Below are 23,678 nucleotides of genomic sequence, written 5' to 3'. Positions count from 1 at the left end.
GTCCCTCAATCCCACAGCGCCTTCCTACAGAATCAAAGCCTATTTTCAAATGTATAATCCCTGACAGGGGCAGATGACCCAGTAAGCACAGGTAAGCATGGGCTTACTTGTGCTTACTTACCAATCTGTAGTGAACATGATGTGGTGAAACCCATGTGAAATTTTCACTACAGGTTAGTAAGTAAGCACAAGTAAGCCTACAGTTACCTTGCCTGTTGGCTAATCCACCCCTGGAATCAATTTTCAGTGTTTACATTATTACTATGACTGTAAATAATATTCACAGGTATGCCAAAAGCACATCACGATTACTCTTCCTTTTTTGTATTACTTTGCTTTTCTTGCGGTTAATAACTGCATTATTTTTCCATTTGCTTAATTTTCTGTGTTGTTGTTGGTTGTTGTTGCCATCAAGTCAATTCCAACTCATGGCAACCCCATGTGTACAGAGCAGAACAGCTCCCTTGGGTTTTCAAGGCCATGACCTTTTGGAAGCAAACTGCCAGGCCAGGCCATACCTCCAAGGTTCCTCTGGGTTGTTTGAACTGCCAACCTTATGGTTAGACTGCTAATTCATCTGCAAACTCTGTGCCAGAAGTGTAACTTGCCTCTCAATCTACTCAAATACATCAGGTAAATCAATGTATTTTAACTTCTTTCTTAGACATAACCCTCCATCCTCCTGTTGCAATTTGGGCTACTTGCTTTCTAGGCCTGGTGCACAACTACTGTCATGGAATTCCCCTTTAATTTATCCTAGAAATTCCCTGGTCTCTCTTCCACGGTGGACCCCATTTCCTGGATCTCATTTCTTCCTCTTTCTTGGTTTTCTCTCTTATTTTAGTGGGGTATTTCCTCCAGTAGCATCCTGAGAAAGGGTGCATGGGAGGTACTATTACCTTGTACTGTCTAAAAATATCTTCAAATTTATCCTCTTCTTTATTGAGTTTGGCTTAGGAGAATTCTAGGCAGGAAATCACGTTCCATCACAATTTTGAAAACCTTTCCTCATTGTCTTTCTGGCTTCCAGTGTTCCTGTTAAGAAGTCTAGCACCAATCCAGTCACCAATCCTTCCATCTGGAAGCTTCCGGGTGCTTCTCCTTATGCATTCTGAAATTTTTACAATGTTGTGCCTTGCTATGGTGCTGATTTTTGTTTTTCAAACGGCACGAACTGCTAATTGATGAGCTCTTTTAATTTAGAGATGCACGTCCTTCAGTTCTGGGAAGTTTTCTTACTGTGTCTCACTATGACTTCCCTAACTGTTTTTTAGTTCTCCTTTTTGTATGCCTATTATTATATATATAATCCCAGCTACACAGAGGCAGGGGCGATGTTCTGAGAAAGATAAAAACAAGACAATATTCAAGCAATACCAACAAGTATTATATAAACAGAGTGCTTTTTTGTGATTAAACAGAAAGTGTTAGTTTTATTGTCTCATTAGCTATCATCTAACATTAAAGGTCATACCTAAATTATGAATAGGAATTAGGTATTTCCTGTTGAACCACATAATTATTCTTGTTCATAGATCCCATGGGAGTAGTTTACAGATGAGTAATAACAGACTTTATATTGAGTCTATCTGGTATCAATTTTTAACCAATTGTAAATCAGAATAAATTCTGAAAACAGACAAAACAGGCATTTAATAATGTCAAAATATTTCACTTATATTTTTGCTTTCTAGCCACAAAAATCAAAGAAATAATTTTTTAAAATTCTATAATTGTATATATTAAAGCCTGCACAGTACAAAAGCATTTTATTCATTATTTTCAAAATCAGATTCTTCATCCAATGGAACTCATTTCTAGGCCATTTCTAATCCTCCCTGTTTGAAATAGTTAATAAGCAGTTGTTAGATTAGCAATTTGTCAACAATGCCCTGTTCAACCAGAAAACCTAGTTAAACAGTTTCTACTCAAAGCTGCGAATCAGGCTGGTTACATACTTCTCCATGATCTTGTTCCACCCGATTTCTCATCTTTTATTTATTTCTCAACATAAACCAACTGAAAAATGACCTGTTGTGCTGATCATCTTCCTCTTCTCCTGGTCTTTATTCCATCATACTGACTTCATTTAGCAACCACATAATGACAAAATATTGTGATTATACATACATGGAGATTCCATTCTCCTTTAAGCAGAGTATAAATTTAACTGTTGAAATGGTGTGCTATGACTTCAATTTCTGATAGATAATTCAGATATCACCCCATTTATGTACTAGTACATTGCATGAAACATACGGATATGTCCTTCAAGTAGCTCCCTTTTAGTGATAACTAGAATACTAAAAATAAGCCCAACTCAGAACATGTTAAATTTTTGATACAATATTTTTCCTAATTAAAAAAAACAAATTTTAATTTAGTTTTTAAAGTTTAAAATCCTAACACATTGCTAGTTGTTCTGCACACAGATGTTCAATAAATGCCTTCTGGATCAATGCACAGGCCTAAAAAAGTGTGTAAAGAGAGAAAATAGAGGAACAAACAATAAACACATAGAGATACGCTAGTCTTCAGAGACAGACAGACACAGTCATAGTAATTCAGTTTTCAAAACAGAACACCTACTACGTGCCAGCTACACATTCAAAATACTGTGGTATTAGTATATAGAATTTGGAAACCCTGGTGGCATAGGGATTAAGAGCTACAGCTGCTAACCAAAGGGCCAGCAGTTCGAATCCTCCAGGTACTGCATGGAAACCCTATGGGGCAGTTCTACTCTGTCCTATAGTGTCGATATGAGATGGAACTGACTCGATGGCAACGGGTTTCTGTTTTTGTTTTTTTTACTATGTGCCAGCTGTACGTTCAAAATACTATGGTAGTAGTATATAGAATTTGGATCCAGTAGTACTGACTACTAGTAGTACTAATTTATATATCCTTTACCAAATCACAATCTTTCAGGGCCTCTTTTCTCACTGCAAAAAACGAAAGATTAACTAGAGGTTCGCTCAAAGGCTCCTTATACTTCAAAATTCTATGATGCTATAATTCCATGAAACGAAAATCTATCTTTTCATTCTTTTACTCTTCTACAGTTGAGGAAATAAAAACAATTCATAAAGTCAGTGAAATCTTTCTCTATTAGCAATGTTTTCAATCAGAAAATTTTTAATAATACTTTATTGTATTTTTGGTGGAAGTTTAGATAGCAAATTAGGTTCCCATTCAACAACTACTACGTAAATTGTTCAGTGACATTGGTTACATTTTTCACAATGTCTCAACCTTCTCATTAATTCCATTCTGGATGTTTCATTTCCAGTAATCTGGTTTCCCTGTCCCCTTACCCTTTCATCTCTGCTTTAGAGTAACTGTTGACCATCTGGTCTTCAATCAAATTTTAAATGTCATTTGCATGGGTTAATGAAGTAAAACTAAAATCGAGTAAAAATACAACTGAATAAAAATAAATTTGTTAAATGCTTATAATGCGCCAGTTACATACTAATTATAATAAACATGATTATCTTATTTAATCCTCACATGAGCCTATGAAACAGAAGTACTATTATTTCCATTGTATGGATAAGAAAACTGATGCTAAACCTGAGGTAATATAGTAAATAAGCAATGGAGGCAGGGTGCAAACTTGACCTGACCCCACAGCCTAAGTTCATAACCACTAACCAATACAAGTCTCATCATAAATCTCATCCAGGGCAGAAAATGTATTACAGCAGGACATAAAATTGATGATGGGGGTACTAAATGACAGGTAAGGAATTTTGATCGTACAGAGTGAGCAAGTGGTAGAATAAATGCATATTTGGGGGCAGTAAAAATGTGATAAAAAAGTGCTTGAGTAAGTTAGTCAAGTAGCCATCAGTAGGATGGTGGAAACAAAAAAAGATTTCTTTAAGAAATAAGACTTCTAGTTAAGAAATACAGAAATAAGCAGGAATTATTTAAGAGGTAATTCCTCTTAAGAAAGAACTGTGACAGTAGCAACAGAGAAGAGAGGAACAAGAAATACTGCAAAGAAAACTGCAGGTCCTATTCAGTGTTCTAGCTACAGGTGGGTCTTTAAAAAATTGGTAATGTACTTGATCATAAGAACAATCATTCACTTTCAAATAAAATCTGGAATTTAAAAAACAATAAATTAGGTCTTCAAGAAATTTTACTTCTATCAAATTCTAGAAGATTGAGCATTCTTTCCCAATTCCTCCCCCCAAACAAAAACTGCATTTGCAGTTGGATACCATCTCATCTAAGTTTCAGATAAGACAAGAAGCAGCCAAAGAAACAGAATAGCCATCTCAGAGAAAGTTGAGAGGCCTAAAAGCAGGAAGAAGCATGTATTAACAAAACACAAAGCAGAGAGTGAGAAAAAGAATACATTCTACAGCTAAACAAAAAGTCTTCAAATCATAGTGTAAAAATTGCAGGGCAGAGGTATCTGACCTCCTCTAACTTCACAAGGTGGAAGGAGAATCAACATCAACAGCCCAAGGCTGACTGCTATGAGGCAGAAGTCAGATGTGCTTCCAACCTCCAATCTTTTTACCAATTCTGACATTAACCGTCCCTCCCAGGGCACTCTCTACTTCTCTGCTGGGTTCCCTCATTCACTGCAATGGCCACAAAGAACTCACAACACAATGCTCACAATTACAGATTAATTAGGGAAGTAACAGGTTACAATTCAGGTTCAGGAATGCTCAGGACACAGTTCTTTGACCAGGACAGCCTCTTCTCAGCAGTGCCTGCAAGCACATCTCTCTCTGGCCCCTGGGCCTCTGCCTTGGGCAAGTGTTACAAAGCTCTTTTAAGTGCCCAGAGGTACCCCACTCTGCCAGTAAGCCTTAGCCTGAAAGCACTCAGCTCTCTCACTCTGTGGGTCCATAAGCCTAGCTCCCTCACCAAGTGTCTAGAGAGACCCCACTTCGCCAGCAAGTCTCCTGCCCGAAGACGCTCAGCTTTCTCACTCTGCAGGCTGGGAACCCACTGTGCCGCCTCCTGCCAGTCTCCTGCCTTTGCAGCTGCTTCTTGTTGTCTTCAGTGTTACAGCTCTCTTCTCTCTTGGTCTCCTGGTTCCAGAAGCTTCTTAATGCAGGGATCCTGGGTCCAAAGGACGCACTCCACTCCTAGCTCTTCTTTCTTGGTGGTGGTAAGATCCTCCTTCCTGCCTCTAGGATGGCTCATTTTAAGCCTAGCAGAATGGCAAAACTGACCAATCCCCTCATTACAGGGTTCCATTCACCTAAATTGCATGGTTCCACCCCCGCAAGGGTGCCATGCACCTTATTAACATTAGTAGCAAGATAGCCAATCTCTTTGGTGGGCCATGAGCACCTCATTTGCATAGTCCCATCCAGTCATTTGGGGGTAGTTACAAAGACTATGACCAGAAGGGCCATGTTAATTCACTGCACCACACACAGCCTTCAGGCTGAGTTCCAGAAAAGAGATTAAGAAAAGGCCCTAGAGAGAAAAGTAAACTTTCATTACTCTCTTATGTAGATTTCCACACATGGATCTACTAGGTGTTCCATAAACATACCTCAAAGTTTTCTCTCATTACATTTTTCATGCTGTTCTTTCTGCTTAAAATAACCTGCCTGTCCAGTTCGAAATAAACTTATCCAGAAATGACTTCTTCCTCTTATGAACACATTGTTAACTATTTAGATGTTCATTCTTTCATATAACTTTATTATAGTTGTTCTGTACATTTCTCTCTTCGACAAAAATGAGGCAAACCCCTTGAAGTCAGCCACTGGGGGGAGGGGAGAAAGGAATGTCAAGGGGCTGAAGAGAAAGGAATTCCAAGCACAAAGACCAACAGAAGAAAAAGAGACGATTCAATGAAAATAAACTGAAGAAATGTCTATTCTCTCTCCCAAAGGATTCTTAAAATGGGTTCTACAGACTCCTACAGATGTCTTTCTTCCTAATTCTTATTATTACTTACTGGTAATAATACTTCTAGAGCCATACGAGTAATACCAGCTATTGTCAAGCTGACTCCAACTCACAGTGACCCCATGTGTCAGAGAAGAACTGTGCTCCATAGGGTTTTCAATGGCTGATTTTTCAGAAGTACAGCACCAGACCTTTCCTCTGAGGTGCCTCTGGGTGGACTCAAAACTCTCCAACCTTTCAGTTAGCAGCCAAGCGCATTAACTGTTACCACTACCCAGGGCCTCCCAACTCTAGAACAGTGCTGTCCATAAGAAATACAATGTAAGCTGCAAATGCAAGCCACATATGTAATTTTAAATTTTCTACTAGTTACACAAAAAAAAGGAAAAAGAAATTTTAAAACAGTGAAATCATACAAAGTATTTACTCTGACCACAATGGAGTGAAGCTAGAAATCAATGATAGAAAAAAGCCTGGAAAATACACAAACATGGAAATTAAACAACACACTATTAAACTATCAATGGGTCAAGAAAGAAATAAAAAATTTATTCTTAAGAGTCAAATGAAAATGAAAGCACAACATACTAAAACGTATGGGATGCAGCGAAGGCAGTACTCAGAGGAAAACTTATAGCGATGAATACCTACATTAAAAAAAGGAAAGATCTCAAATTAACAGCCTAACTCGACAACCCCAGGAACTAGAAAGAGAAGAGCAAACTAAGCCCAAACCTACCAAAAGAAAGAAAATAACAAAGATCAGAGCAGAAATAAATAAAATCAAAAACAGAAAAATACAGGGAATCAATAAAACCAGACGTTAATTCTTTGAAAAGATCAATAAAACTAACAAACCTTTAACTAGACAAAGAAAAAAAGATGCAAATAACCAAAATAAAAAATGAAAGAGGGAATATTACAACTGACCCAACAGAAATGAAGAGAATTATGACAGAATATTATGAACTGTATGGCAACAAACTGGATAACCAAGATGAAACGGACAAATTCTTAGAAGCACACAACCTACCCAAACTGACTTAAGAGGAAACAGAAAGTCTCAACAGACCTGTAACAAGGGAAGAGATCAAATCAGTGATCAAAAACTCCCCCCCACACCCCCACACCCCCAAAAAAAACAAGTCCTGGACCAGATGCCTTCACTGGGGAATTCCAGCAAACATTTAGAAAAGAACTGACAACAATACTGTTTAAACTTTCCCAAAAGACAGAGAAGGAAGCAATACTCCCTAACTCATTTTATGAAGCAAACATAACCCTGATACCCAAACCAAAGACACTCCAAAATAGAAAACTACAGGCCAATATCTCTTATAAATATAGATGCTAAAATCCTCAACAAAACACTAGTGAACAAAATCCAACAGCATATTAAAAGAGTCACATACCAACCAACTGGGATTTATTCCAGGAATGCAGGGATGGTTCAACATCAGAAAATCAATCAGTATAACACACCACATTGGTAGAACAAAGGAAAAGAACGACACTGTCATCTCTGTGGATACAGAAAAAGCATTTAATAAAATCTAACATCCTTTCATGATGAAAACCTTAAAAGAATATTGGAACAGAAGGGAAATTCCTCAATATGTTTCAGGGCATATATGAAAAGTCAACAGACAACATTACACTTCATAGAGAAAAACTGAGCGCTTTCCCTGTGAAAACGGGAAGAAGACAAGGGTGTCTGTTCTCAACACTTCTATTCAATATTGCATGAGAAGTCCTAGCCAGAGCAATAAGACAAGAAAAAGAAATAAAAGGTATCCAAACTGGAAAAGAAGAAGTAAAATTATCTCTATCCAGGGATGATACGATCCTTCGGTTCCCGTTTAGTGTAAGATTCCAAGGTCCATCACTAACCATTCCCTTGCAAAATTCCCTTGCCCTCTATGCCTGTCACACTCAACTGGCTCCAACTTTGCAGAAGAAAAGAATGCATGCACCCTGACAGACAGATGTTACTTTGGCACTGGCATCCCCACTAAATTTCTTCAGTAAACCAGCAAACTTCCCACAATAACCATTTCGTATCTTTTCCTTGCTCCTCCTTCCTCTCCTTTCTTTAAAAACTATCTTTAAGGAGAAATAAATGACCATTCAACTTTAATAATGTATTTAACATTGCTATTTGATATTAAGGAGCTCTGGTAGCGCAATGGTTAAGAGCTCACCTGCTAATGGAAAGGTCTGCGATTAGAATCCACCAGTCACTCTGGGAGAAAGATCCATAAAGCTTATAGCCTTGGAAACCCTTTGGGGCAGTAAGTACTACTCTGTCCTGCAGGGTCACTATGAGTTGGAATTGACTTGACAGCAGTGGATTTAGGTTTATATTTGATATTTTAAAAAAACAAAATTCTTTCAAAATAAAAAAATACTATTCTTTCTAATTATAAAAATGTGCTCTTTATAAAAATTCAAATACAGAAAGGTAAAGAGAACGAAACCATTTTTCATATATTTACAGAAGTACTAGAATGTTAAGTTTCACAAGGGCAAAAACTGTTATCTACTTCTTTTCCAACTGATTATTGAGCATCCAACACAATATCTAGGACATAAATCAGTACTCATTTTTGGCTGATAGAATGACTGAGTAAGAACTTTGCTTTATGCAAATGTGATATGAAAGGCCTATATGTAAATAGGCAGAAGAGGCAGGTGCTTATTTATTTTCAAGATTTAATACAAAATACCTATAGCCCAGTAAAGAAATAATTATCTTTACATAAAACTTTTTAAAATGTATTAAACGTTAAAAATAGGACAAAAATAAATAAAGTATAACACAGACTTCCATGGTTTATACTTTCTCCAAATAGCTGGACTTTCTTCCTAACTCTAACTCTGATTCAGCTTCTTCATGGATTACAGCCTGGACACATCTACATCTGAACACTTTTCAGAACTGAACCAAGTGTGGGTTACTGTGGCAATTAACTTAAGTCCCTTCTCCTTCCCCAAACATCATTAGGCATAATTGCTAGATTCTATGGCCTATAGGGTTGCTATGAGTTGGAATTAACATGATAGCAATGGGTTTTTTTATGGGCATGTATATTTATGCCACAGTAATGCATATTTTCAAAATGAGCTCTCCAAAGCTTTTTTCTCCACTGCACCTATAGAATTCTCTTCTTCAAAGAACGCTATAGCAAATCTGGAAATGCACAAGCCTATGATAGAATTAGAAGACTTAATCAGAAGCAATGGCTTAAAAACAATCATACAAATAAATAATATTAAAAAATATTGTTTCACTACCAGTTTTTATTTTAAAAATAACCTGTTGATACAATTAACCTGAGAGGAAGCAGGGAGGAGACAGGATAATGGGGTACAAAGGAAGGCCTAGAAGTTTTAAAACGTTTCTTAAACTTGATGTTTGTTTTATTATTATTCTATAAATTTCACCTTTTTCTATGTCATACACACTGTACTATTTTGTATGTATACTTTTTTTAAATATGCAACCTATCTTCGTCTCCAAAAACAACACAACTTCTATTATCACTCAATATAAATCTTAATTCAACATTGGTAACTATTTATAAATGGGTATAACATTAATACAGTTTGGAAAAAGTTTACAACGATCTCCAGTTTAACATGGTAAACTAACCATATACAAACATCTAACATATTCCCTCCCTAAAAGGAAACGAAGTGACAGTAAAGGAAGAAACACAGAAAAGATAATGCACAAGGCCGAAAGAGAAGGCAATCATAGACTAGCAATTTCAACAAACTTTTTGAAGATGAAAAGCAGACAGAGTCGTGATAACTAAATTATCAGAGAAAGCTACAACCTACAAATGTCTCAGGAGGGGAATACTGAAGAGAAGCAAATAAATTCACACCCCAAAGAAGACAGGGGTGAGATGCAAGGCTGGAAATCAGTGGGATACTCGAAAATCTGTAAGCTGGATGACTAGACCCTCAAGTCTCCTCTATCCAAACATGGAGGAGACAACTTCCCTACACAGGAGGCCAGAGATTTCTTTACTTGAACAATTTAAACCTGAGAGGCTCCAGACTCAGGAACGCCACACAGAGCTAACTAACGTCAAGGTGAAGGCACAGGTCTGAACATGTATAGATTAAGGAAAGTCAATGGGTTTGGTTTTTTGGGTTTTTTGGTATACCCATGAGTGGGACATCTTTACCCAGCCCTGTTCCCTAAACATCAGCAGCCAGATAAGTACACTCAGCAGGAGATTGGAGAACTCCTCTCTGGAAAAATGGACAGCCTCAAACCAAAACCTACATTTACAACTGGAAGATCCCAAAGGGGGCGTGGGGGAGGACTCCCTTCTCAATCATCTTACAATCAAAAATCACCAATAATTTGAGAAGCCTCCCAACACAAAAGACAGAGACAAAAACAAAAATAAAAATTAGGATCGTTGAAATGGCAAATATTTGTTACCTATATATTTACCAGAATTTAAAAAAACAGGATAAATAAATATGAAGAAGAGAAAATCATTACAAAGAAATAACTTGGAGGGGAAAGAAGAGTACTATTCTTTAAAGAAGACTGAACTCATGAAACATAATAAAACGCTATATAAAAAAGAACAAAAGAGAGCAACTGGAGTTCTAAAATATGACAGCGAAAATTAAAAATCCATTTGAAGGCTTAGAAGTCAAGAAAATCTCATAGAAAGCTTAACAAAAGATGGAAAATAGAAGACAAAAAAAAGTAAAGGCAGAGGGCCAGACCTTCAACAACACAAAACAATTAAAGGGGGAAATAAGTTCTCTTCAATATCCTGTTTTTTAACAAGCTATCTAAGACTGTTGTTGTTGGGTGCCATCAAGTCAATTTCGACTCATAGTGACCCCATGTGACAGAGTAGAACTATCCTCCATAGGATTTTTAATGGCTGGTTTTTCAGAAGTAGATTGCCAGGTCTTTCTTCCAGGGCACCTCTGGGTGGACACAAACCTCCAATTTTTCGGTTGTCAGCAAGTGCATTAACCATCTGCACTACCCAGGGACTTGCTTCCAACTCGTAGCGACCCTATGAATTCCAGCAGCATTCATAGCATCCACGCCACCATCCCCAATACACGCACAAACACAGCCATCCCCCTCAGATCCCATCCACTCAGATGGATCACGCAGTTAGGATGACAGATGTTTGAAAAGCAAAAAACGAGCCATTTTTACTAAAATGACAGATAAATAAAAAATCTGTTTGTAAAATAAAATGTTCAACATCACTCTCCACACTCAATACTATCACCTGTTAAGATCAGCAGATTCTGAAAACAAAAATTCAGTAAAGTATGAAATGTTTACCTAGAAGAAAATATGTACTAAATAATTATCAATCAACCTATAAGTAGAAGTTTAACTTATTCAAGAAAATAAACTATAGTTTTAGCACATTTATTATTTATATGCAAATGGTGCTCATTACCTGTTAAAACAAAAAAAAAAACCCCATTGCCCTTGAGTCAATTCCTACTCAGTGACCCTGCAGGACAGAGTAGAGCTGACCCATAGGGTTTCCAAGAAGCAGGTCGTGGATTCGAACTGCCAAACTTTTGGTTAAGCAGCCAAGCTCTTAACCACTGAGCTCATTACAAACAAGCCTTATCTAGTGACCTTTTCATTGGGCATAGCAGGGTTGTTACTTGGGAAAAAACTTTTAAATAGTTGCCACATATACTAGGTAATAACTTTTTAAAAAACAGTCTGGAATTAAGGGCTATTAATTTTAATTGTCCATCCTTCCCCTTAGTCTGAACCATTCCCAGGATTACTATCTAAATTCAAGAGTAAAATTAACGGTAATCCTAAAAGTCATGTTCATTTCCCTCATTATGAGTCAATGAGATACAAGATACAATTTTTTAAAGATCTTTCACCTTTAAGATGCTACTTTATTCTGAAGTCACACATTAGCAAAACTTTTGCTACAAAAATTGCCTTTTACCATTCTTACCTTCAGACCCTGGAAAAAGATGCTAGAGGAATACAGAAGCTGGAGTTTTTCAAAAGCAACTCTATAGAATGGTAGAAAGAAACTGAAAAACATTCAGGGTCTTTTTATGATCTCTAAGCCCGGTTTCACTTTTGTCCCACAAGAGTGAAAGAAAGAAACAAAACAGGCAGAATGCAAATCAATCATCTTATAGATATTTGGTAAGAGGTAAGCTTTGTTGGGGAAACCCTGGTGGCGTAATGGTTTAGAGCTACTAACTGCTAACTAAAAGGTCGGCAGTTTGAATCCACCAGGTGCTCCCTGTAAACCCTATGGGGCAGTTCTACCCTGTCCTATAGGGTCACTATGAGTCGGAATCAACTCAACAGCAGCAGGGTTTTTTTTTTTTTTAAGCTTTGCTGGAGAGATTATTGGCTAAAATTAGGTTAAGGGACAACTGCATGGATTTTTTATTTATCCATACTATTCTCATCCTCTACTCCAGAAAAAAGAAATCAAGCGTTAAGACACAAACTTGAAAAAATAAAGTTTTAAAATTCCTTTCCCACACCATTAGTGTGCAACTGTGTGCAATGGAAGCCATTACTACTTAGCATGTACAACAGAAATGCAGGACATAATTAATCAGCTTCTGATTAGCACACTTGCCTTATAAATAAATCACTGTATCTATAAACAATTTTTTCTTTTAAATTATAAAAAATACCATGGGTTAGAGGGCAAAAGGATATTCCCATTTTAAATTATAGACTTCTATACTGTGTGAATTTTATATAACAAGAACGCCCAACAGTTCTCAAATTTTTTGCTGTCAGGACTCTTAAAATTTTAAAAACTGAGAACCTCCCCAAAAAAGTTTATGCTGATTGTATCTATCAATACGTACTGTATTAGAAGTTAAAACTAGGAAAGTTTTTAAGTTATTGTCAATTAAAAATAACAGTAAATCCATTACAGTTAAGATAAATCACATATTTCATGAAACTATTTTCCAAACCAAAAATAAATTGGCAAGAACATGGGCACTGTTTTACATTTTTGCAAGTATCTTTAATGAAGACAATCTGCTTCTCTTATCTGTTTCTGCATTCAATCTGCTGCATTAGGTTGTTTTGGTTGAAGTATATGAAGAAAATCCATCCTCACACTGATACACAGTTGCAAAAAGGAGGCATATTTTAGTGACCTTTTCAGATAACTGTGGATATCCTTTGTTACTTCACCAAAACTCAACAAGTGGCAGTTTCTTAAAGGATGCTGCATATAGAACCTGAGACCATGTCAATGAACTTTCCCTACTCTGATATATTGAGATCTACTGGTTTATCTTCAATTTTGAATGGATCTTTTTACCCATGCCTGATTTTGTAATATCACGCATTGGTTATTTGGAAAATACTGGTTCACTGAGTTGTACAGATCTTCCAAATGTTAACACAATTCGCTATATAATTTCAACATACCATATTGACTAATATCACCACTGGTCTTATTAAAAATAAAAAAAAGTCAAGTATTAGGAAGCTGTTGCGCTCAGTGGCAAATAAGTCTTCCAAAGTTCTATTTTCTCCTCAAAGCTCAAATTTTATCACTACCAACAAATATTGTTGGTTGTTTTCCTTGAAGTGACAGGATCACTTTATTTTTAAGAAAATGCCTGCCAAATGCCCAAGTTTATATAATCACACTTAGTCATTCTTTCAGTAAAAATGGTATTCCACGGAAAAGTAGCTAGTTCGGCCCACAACTCAATCACACAAGTTCTTTCACTTGAGTTAACCATTGTATTTAGTATTCAGTAGAAGTACTTTACAGGTACTTTCCATTTCATCACAAAGAATATTTTTTAAAAATGTACTCAGGGATTGAGATATAGTAAAATTATTAAGTTTTATTGCTTCATCAGGACATTAACTGTAACTGTCATTTATTTTTTAATTCCAAGTGCATGGCAATGAAGAATACAACAACTACGAGTACAATTTAGTGCAACTGCCTTAACTTGTGCTAAGGCACCAGAAATTTTACCTACCATGGCTTTTGCGAATGTTAATACAGCAAACAACATCTTATTATTATTAGAAAAATAGCTTTGACCTGGAGGATCCCAGAAAGTCTGGGCTACTCCCAGGGATCTGGGGAATAAACTTTGAAAATCACTATAACAGTTGACACCTTACTTATATGATTACAAAAAAAGAATTTTTCAGTAAATATTCCATTATAACGAGACTGTTTTAATAAATATATACACATATATACGGTACTATACTCAAACCACTGAGAGCCTGCTACTTCACACACAGTAGGCACTCAAAACATAATGAAAGGCAGACTCTGATAGACATTTCTTAAATAAATACCAATTACCAAAGCCACTGGCAGTTCAGTGGCAGAATTCTGGTCTTCCATGTGGGAAACCTGGCTTTGATTCCCAGCCAATAGATCTCATGAGCAGTCATCCCTTGTCTGTCAGTGGGGGCTTACATACTATGATGCTGAACAGGTTTCAGCAGAGCTTCCAGGCTAAGACTGAATAGGAAGAAAGGCCTGGTGATTTACTTCGAAAAATCAGCCAATGAAAACTCTGTGGATCACCATGGTCCAATCTGCAACCAACTGATCATGGAAATGATGTAGAACCGGCCAGCGATTTGTTCCATTGCACATGGAGTCACCACGAGTTGAGGATGACTCAACGGCACCCAACAACCACCACCACCACGAACCGGGTTCGGAGCTAGGTGCCTCTACACTCCCTTTCTTGGGTAACTTTCAGAAGTCCATAGACCAGAATGATGATTTTAACATATGAGAAAAATATTTACCCTGGAATCGTTCAGATTTTAAGATTAGACCTGCAAGAGAAAGTCTTAAAATTCATCATAAAGCACAAGATAGCATGTTAAATTCTATTTTAGGCACTCTATGCCATGAAGCTAAAAGCAGGCTTGCTCACATTTAGAAACCCAAATATCAAATGAATTGCTTTGGCTGTGCACTGCCAGAACCCTAAAAAGAGCCTGCATTCCATTTCTCCTCAAAAACCTAACAACTCTTACCTGTTTTTTTATTTCCGTATTTAGTGAAACTGCAATATTAACACTGTAGAGGTTACGTTATAACTATTTTAAAAAAAAAAAAAGTGTAACAAAACCATTAAACAAGTTAAATACTTTTTTTTAGCCATATACATTGATAAATTCAAGGGGTAAACCTCTATAAACATACATACTGAATATTATGCACTGTTAAAAAGAATAAAACCATCTCATTCTTAGACATGTCATGGAATGATCTCCAATATACATTAAGTGAAAAGAGCAAGTCGTATGGTTTTATGTATAATATGATCCCACTCATGCTTTCAGAAAAGGTATTTATGTATATGTATACTCATGTAACATTGAGTTCCTTTTATATGCCTAGCTTTGTTCTAGATCTAGACAAATACACATACAATAAATTACAAATAGTATACATGGATACTTTAATGCACATGAAGAGAAAAATAAATACAAACTAGATACAACGGGCCATATATTATATAATTCCATTTACACGAACTGTCCAAAATAGGTAAACCTATGCAGAGAGAGCGAGCAGATCAGTGGTTGCCTAGGGCTGGAGGGAAAGCAGTAGCTGAAGAGTATGAGTTTCTTTTTGGGGTAAAAAAAAAAAAGTTTTAAAAATTGATCGGGGTGATGGCTATATTAAAAACCATTTAACTGTATAGTTTAAATGGCTGAATTATATGGTATGTGAATTACATCTTAATAAACCTGTTACTAAAAAAAATAAAGGATACACACCAAAGTGGTCACCTCTGGGGGTGGGCGGGAATGAAGATGATGAGGGCCTTTCAAATTTTACTCCTAAATCATTACAATGAGAAGTGTATTCATTTAATGTCTATATAACTTAAAGAAATGTAAAAGGTAAACCAAAAACGGTCTTTCATAAATTATTCTGGATTTAATGTTATTCAAGTTAATCAAATAAGTAGCCATGAAAAAAAAAGTTTAAGGGTGAATAAATGACCCTATCGCAAAACATTTCCAATTAAGACTGTCATACAGACATAAGCATCCGCCCCTCCCTAACAGAAACAATTTTTTAATACAATTTGGTCATTTAATAAATATATATTAAGCACCTACTGTGCCCACAGTGCAGGGATGGGGGGGCGGGAATGGAATGGCATACAAAGCGTAACACTAGCCAACAAAAAAGAAGCCAACAAAAAGCTCTGGCCTTAAGGACTTTTGCTGTATAGTTGAGGAGACAAAACACACACACAAAATGGTGGACCAGGGTCAGACTATAGAAAATCCTGAATATCAGACTGACAGCACTAAGACTTGATCATCCTGTTTTCAATGTAAAACCACTGAAAGCTTTTGTACACAAGACTGAATGAAAGGAATGTTTTCGGAAAATTAACCTGGCAACCAAAGGGTTAAACGGTTGAAATTGTAAATAGCAAAAAAATAGCAGGAAGGGTAAGAAAGAGAAGAAACTGTTAAAAATTGGAACGTTTGCAAAAGTTCTGTGAGAGTTACTGATATTCCAAAGTTACTAATTAAAGTTCAAAGGATTTGTCTGTCTTGTTTGCTTGATCTAAAGAGTAGAAAAGGAAAAAAGGTGATTTCTTCATTTTGATGAATTGCAGACATTCATGGCAAAAAATTACGGCTTACCAGAAAATTCTGAGGGGAGGAGGGTCCTAGGGAATTATCCTTTCATGTGACGCCACTGAAACCAAGAGTTGAGGAAATCAAAAGCAATGGAGTTCCACATTTTTTAATACAGAAGGAGAAGTAAAGTAACAAATACCTAGTTGTCAGAGTAGCAAAAAGTGCATAGCAATTAGTACTACTTTTGAAATTGATGGTAAAGGACACAAGTACTTTAAAATTCTCTAGTCCCTATTTCAAAAATTTTAATAAAACTTATTACATAAATGCAAGTTTAGGTAAGGACCAAATTCTAACAAATCAACTTTAGAGAATGATCAATTTCACACCTTTAATTTCGTCAATAGCTCCTTCTACAGTACAGTACTTCTCAGATGTTGCACCACAGTACTTCTCAGATATTGCACCAATATCTGGTATTCTTTACTTAAGACATATATTTATCAATTAGTTTAACACATTAAGGTTACTTCTTAAAATAGAAAGATATTTTTATTGCCTAGGCAATCTTTTCTATAACCAGCTTCTCGAAACAATGTTACCTACCAATCTAATACTACAGCAACAGTTAGCTAAAGCTAAAAATATGAGTAAAGCAAATTCACACTTCTACTTTCTCTATATGAATGTTCAGTGTAGCTTTTTAGGAGCCCTGGTGGTGCAGAACTCAGCTGCTAACCAAAAGGTAAGCAATTCAAATCCACCAGCCGCTCCTTGGAAACCCTATGCGACAGTTCTACTCTGCCCTACAGGGTCACTATGAGTTGGAATTGACTGGACGGCAACAGGTTTTTTCAGGTTTATAGCTTTTTTATGTCATTTAAAAATTGATGAGCATCTAAATATGGCACATAAACTTGCAATATTTGATGATTATAATTTCCAAAACCAAACATATCTGAAATAAGTTATACATGCTATTTCATAATCCGTTTCATACTCCATCAAATGTTCTGATTCAGAAGCAATATTTGCTTACATTTTATAAAATCTATCTCTGCTATCATTTGATAATCTTATATGACACATTTATAGAAACAAATAATAAACGTATAAACAATGAACAAGGCAAGAACTAACTTATTTCACTCACAGCACTTTATCTAATCAACATACCATTTGCATTGCTCCCTAAAGCAAGAAAAAGGTCTGTCATTATCCATTTATTTAATTAAAATAAAACATCTGCAAACTTTTACATGAGGATGTTTGTCAAGGCACTGTTTAAAACAGAAAAATAATCTAACTGTCCAAAGATAGGGACTAGCTGAATAAAATATTAAAATGATAATACAGACCTACATTTACTGACCTAGGAAGATAGCTATGAAAATAGCAGATTACAAAAAATGTAGAGTGTGATCTCTTTTTTGATGAATACACACACAGAGAAAATGACTAAATGGATATATACCCAGATGATATTTCTGGGTGCTGGGATTACAAGTGTTGTTTATTTTTCTGCTTACCTTTCAGTATTCTCTGAAATTTTCCCAAGTGAAATGACATTTACAAGAAGTAATGCCTATGATTCCAACTAACAAACTCGAGAATCTTCCTTGCAAAAAGCTCAAGGAATATCCCAAAATACCCTGACATATAACAGGGAAAGTATTAGCAACGACATAACTAGAATTCTTCATCAGCAAGGCACCCGGAGAGGCAGGTCTTTGAACTGGTTTGTTCCGGTTCGACCCCCTACTGAGAATTTGCCTTTCCACTCCCAGATACACTGAATCAGTATCTGCATTTCCAGGTGATTCTTATGTATACATCTACCTTTAACAAGATCCCCAGGTGATTCTTACGCATACACCTACAAAATAACAAGATCCCCCAGGTGATTCTTATGTATATATCTACCTTTTTTTTTTTTTTTTTTTAAACAAGACCCTGGGTGATTCTTACATACATTCTGTATATCTGGGGTGGAAACGCAAATCCTCAGCAACAGGTCAAACTAGAATGCACTGGTTCGAAGCCCTGCTTAGAGGGCTCCAGGGCTGCCATGGCACTTTTAACGCAGCCTGCAGCCCAAGGTTTTGAAATCAGAACACCTAGGTTCAAGTCTCTACCACTTTTGTTTGTATGACCTTGTCTTTGTCACTTACCCTTTCAGGGCTCACTGTATCTATAAAGGGGAAATATCACATGAAATAATTCATACAAACTACAAAATATTATATGAAGTAATGAACTAGATTCTTCTTGTTTTTGAAGGCCATATCTCATCATAAACATCTAGTTTTTCCAGAACTTAAATACTTCTTCCCCGTTCCCACTACAACCACAAGCTATTTTATTGTCTTATCCCTAGTTACTAGCAAGAAAAAGTACAATTACACTGAACTCAAAAGTCTCAGCAAGAACCCTGGAGCAGCATGTTGATGGAATTCACCACGAGAAATCCAAGGTTAATCAGCTATGGACTGACCACTAAGCACTACTGCAATCAACAGGGATTACAAGAGACTCTTTGAAGAAAAAGATAATACAATCACCAAGGAGAAAATGGAGGTGGAAAAGACTGCAGTATTTCACAACAATTATATGAAATCCTTAAAAACTAAAGAGTTTTAGAAATTGTTTTTAAATAACGTTCATAACAATGGTGACATAAAACAAAAGTTATCTAAATGTGGCACTTGACAAAAGCAAGTTATGGAGGTTCAAATCAAATCCATGAATTGTCAGATTTATTTGCTTCTACCTAAAATAAAAGCAGATAAATTATGCCACAAAGGTCAAAATGAAGTGGCTGCTTCTTAAAAACAAAAAGGCAGAATACAACAGGATTTACTGATACTCTTACAGCTATTTTAAAAGTATGGTTTCTCTTCCCACTGAATTCCATTATCCTACTCCACTAAAATAATGAACTTCTTTCCCACTGTTAAAATGACAATATAATTTTGTTTGCATTTTAATGCAAAAAAAACTATTTAAAAAAAGCGTATTTTAAGAGGAGCTAGACTTAACTGTCAGATTATTAACACCAAGATCATCCGGCCATCACATCCTCCTACTTTCAAGTTCCTGAAGATAATAAAATACCCACCCTCTACATTCTTAAGAATGTCATTTATGGGTATCCTCTAATGAAAAATTAAACCTTTCATAAACAAATGTGCACAGAGAACTCATTTTGATATGTATGACTCACAATCTAATTTTTATTGGCAATATCTTGAAGTGTTGAAGCCTGAACTATTCCTACAAGGGACACATATCTATCCATTTTTGCCATCTGATCTTTGCAGATTCGTTATAGATTTGAAAAGACTCACTAAAAATGGGCCATGAGGAAAGTAATTATGAATATAATCCACAGCAAAATGAAATGTGGGTTGTGAACTAAGATAAAAAAAAGTCACTATATTAACTCAAAGCCTCATAGTTAGAAATTTATTGGGAGTGCTGTATTTTCACCTAAAACTTCAAAAAAAAATCTGGATTTTAAAAAATTATTATCATTACTTTCCCTACTTTATTAGAAATAAGTTACCTCCAAAAACCACAAACAAAAACCCTCAGAAAATTTCTAAAAGGAGTATCTTCCAAAGCTTACTGCACAGAAACATATATACATTCTCAAATAACCCTATGATAGGTTCCTGAGATCATGCCCCACCCCCAAGAAAAAAACAAAACCAGCAAATTCTAACCACAATCAAGTATTAACAAAAATTTTAACATTGTTCTCACCAGCTAAGCAATTTATCACAGCTCTTCAAAGTATCGGGCACACAATGACAGACCACTATGTCAAAAGTTATTATAATTTGAAAAACTGTACAACAGGAACATGAAAGCAAAAAATAACTCCTCTGGAAAAACTCAAGCAGATTTTAGAGAGAGCAAAAAAGGAGACCAATTTTAGAAAAATAACATTTCTCCCAAGTGTTTAGCGTCTATCTGATACTGGCTCGTTTTTTGTAAAGAGAAACTTTACCTAACAAAATTCACACCAGGGATCTGATCAATCCCCAAAGGCACTTTCTTAAAATGAGAAAGAACAAAGGAGGAAATCTCCCAGCATGTGCTTTCCATACCAGTTTCTTTGGACAGCATCAAGAGTGACAATATAGCCAGAACAAGCTTTTCAGCTTTACTCTGTGGTCCATGTATGACAGAACTGATTAGCTCTCGTTTAAAAGGATTCCTAACAAAATGAGTATCTGAAGGGAAAGATCACAGCAACATACTGGCTACATTTTTAGAGAGTATCTTAAAGTTGTGTACTTTTACTCTATTTAAATATCTCCAAATATTCCAATTCTTGAGGTTTTCTTATTTCAGTCAATAGTTTGAAACTGGGGAAAACGAAACCAACCATTCTAATCTGCTCTTCCTTAAATAAAATTGGAATTAGAAGTAAATTAAAGAGCGACACTCAAGTCAACACCTTACAACCCTTGCAACGTTAACACTGCAAAGTTATCGGGGAAAAACGATCTTCCAGTGAGGCTTTTCCACAGAAAAACTCTCCAGAAACAAATCTGGTATTTGGTTGTTCTAGAAGTTCTCGTTTCTTTATAACGGAGAATTTTTTTAAATAATTTTTATTAATTACAAAAAGAAGACTCTCCCCCAAAGATTTACAATTGTTTATCCCAAGCTCTACTCTGACAGAGATGTCAGTTCTCTGGGTCAGGATATAACCAGCTGCTTGGTTCACACACAGGAAGCCACAGAGATGGGAATATAACGTTCAGACCTTCAAAATAATACGCGTTAGTTAAAAACGGCTTGCTACTAAACCAAAATTATTCAAGCGGAGCCCCATTTGTCACAATCCAATCGTAAGGGTTCCACCCCCTCCCCCGACTGCTTGTGTAGTGGTATATCTGCTTCGGTAAAGAAGCCATCATCAGGTAAAGAAGATTGGGGTGGGAGAAAAAAGCGGGGAAAAGGGGGCACCCTTTCATCTAATTTCGCGAGTCGTAAGTAATTGGTACAGTTGAGAGGAACGGAGGAACGTTCTATTTATTGGGGGGTTGAAGTAGAATGAGGGCAGAATTTCGTTCAAATCAACATGGCCAGCAAGATATCCCCACAAACAAAAGGCAACGGGGGGATATAAACACGAACCATTCACCTCCATCAGCTACAGCATCGCCATCATGGTGTGTGCAGAGACCCCCAAAGGCTCCACTCACCCTCCACACGAGCCAAGAGACGGGAGAGAGGTAGCTGCATCCCACCACCCACCACTGCATCCAAACACACACCCTTCGAGGGGGTTTCTCCCCACGGTTGCCGGGAATCAGAGAGAAAGAGTAACGTCCCGCCCAGGCAGACTCCCGCCGCTGCCCCACAGCCGAACCCCAACGCCGGCCCGGGGCTCACTAAACTTTACCGGAGCTTCTCCCTCACATCCCCACCCCATCACCCCAGGATTGCGCTTCCCACAAGCGGGGCACCCGGGCGCCTCCTGACAGGCGGGCAGCCGAGGAGAGCTGAGTCCAGGGCGGGGGCGGCAGAGAGCCACGGAGGGGCGGGGCGGCCGGAGCCAAGTTCCCGGGGGTCTAAGGAGAGCGCCTGACAGGAGCCCGGGACTGCAAAGGAGGAAGAGGAAGCGGCGGCGGGGAGCTTTCCCAATCCCCCCTACACCGACACCCAGCCCCCATCCACAGCTCCCCATGGGGGGCGGGGAGGCAGGCTGGAGGTTAGGGAGCGGAGCCCCAGAGGCAGCCGCAGTCCCTACCTCCGGACTCCCAGTCTCTTCCCCCGCCACCCCCGCCAGAGGCGCCCACAACAATAACACGCCGGGGACGACCCGTCAGCGCCCCCGAGGCACCCGGGGCCGCGGCCCGCCGCTACTGAGCCCCCTCTGCTGGGGCCTGGCGCGCCGCTCCTCCCTACAACTCTAGGCCCGGATGGAGTCAAGCCCGAGCAGCCCCCCAGGGTCGGACCCATCCCCCCCGGCACTAGCTGCGCCGTCTCCGCGGCCGAATATTAGAAGTGAATTCGAGCTGCGCTTTACCTTTAGTTCCGCACCGTCCGCCATCTTGCGTCTGTCAGCGCAAGCGCAGTGAATCTCGCCGGGGGGCCGCTTCTAGACCCTCCCCTCTAGACGGTCTGGCCCCGCCCCGGCCCGCCCCCTCTCGCCCCTCCACCTTCCCGGCCCGCCCCCGGAATCCGCCCCACTCTGGGCTCTCGGAGCCCCGCCCCCGGCACGTACAGCTGCGAGACAGGCACGTACCATTTAAATAATGGCGCCAAGGGGGGAGGTTTGACAGTTACTACTCTCTCGGCCTCCCCGCCCCTCATCGTCGCCCGGCTAGCGCCTCCGGGGAAAGGCCGGGACGAGCTGGATGCTGGCCTGAGTCGCGCCCCTCTGCGGTCCGCGGAACCCTCTGCAAAGCTTTCAAACCTACAGTCCCCAAACAACAATGCCCCCCTCCCCAATTAGCAAGTCTTTTTGAGCACCTGCTACCTGCGAGGCTCCATGTGGGCTAAAAATAACAATCCGTTACATTTAAGGAGCACTTGATGAAGCATTGCCAGGTTTATTAACTCAGATCCTCCTTATGACAATGCAGTAAAGTAGGCAAGGAAAGAGATTATCATTTCCATGGTATATATTCAGAAATGAAAGCTCCGACAGGAAAAGTGGCTTGTCCAAACAAGTGCTTGAAAGAGATGCCCTAAAGCAAAATTCTGAAGATGTTCCTTCATTAACTTCTTTGTTTCAACAAGTATTTATTTACTGACTATGTACTGGCCCTGTGCTAAACGCTACACATACATTGGGAAATGAAACAAAACAAAACCCCTGCCCTCCTGTAGCTCTCTAATGGGGCAACAGATAAGTGAACAAATAAAGATGGAATTACAAATTGTGATGAGCACTGGAAAGGAGCAAATCGTCCAGCGAGAGAGAAAAAGGGATTGGGAGGAGATGTATTTAATCCTGGGAGGGCTTTCTCTGCTAAGGTGACATTTAAGTAGAGACTTGATGAAAAGATTATTTTACACTTTTTCCTCTTTACTAAAAACCTCCTATACTTCTTCCCCATCCCCCACTTTTTGCTGATCAACTTTGTCTCATACCTTATGCAAAAAAAAAGATACTAGATATGAACTCTGTTATCTT

The 23,678-nt window shown here is 38.0% G+C and overlaps 1 protein-coding gene across 4 annotated transcripts in view; it reads right to left on the bottom strand.

Annotated features, from left to right (window-relative positions):
- Window positions 1-22,748, bottom strand: part of PIAS1 (protein inhibitor of activated STAT 1) — a 123,571-nt gene extending 100,823 nt beyond the window's left edge. The window contains exons 1-2 of one of the 4 annotated variants that reach the window (XM_023729755.1): window positions 16,583-17,284; window positions 1,475-1,629 (exon numbers count right to left, since the gene is read on the bottom strand). Coding sequence is in view for 2 of the 4 variants with exons in the window: in XM_004374692.2 (XP_004374749.1) it covers window positions 22,566-22,589 (24 nt within the window). In the remaining 2 variants the exon portion in view is untranslated. Of the gene's footprint in view, window positions 1-1,474; window positions 3,256-16,582; window positions 17,285-22,565 lie in introns of those variants that run through there. The other 3 variants (XM_004374692.2, XM_023729756.1, XM_023729754.1) reach the window with 3 other exon arrangements.
- Window positions 22,749-23,678: the final 930 nt, after the last annotated feature.

Source organism: Trichechus manatus, unplaced genomic scaffold, assembly GCF_000243295.1.
Source record: "Trichechus manatus latirostris isolate Lorelei unplaced genomic scaffold, TriManLat1.0 scaffold00030, whole genome shotgun sequence".
In the NCBI taxonomy this organism is placed as follows: Eukaryota; Metazoa; Chordata; class Mammalia; order Sirenia; family Trichechidae; genus Trichechus; species Trichechus manatus.
The sequence above is the reverse complement of the archived record's forward strand: the minus strand, read 5'-3'. Positions and strand labels throughout refer to the sequence as shown.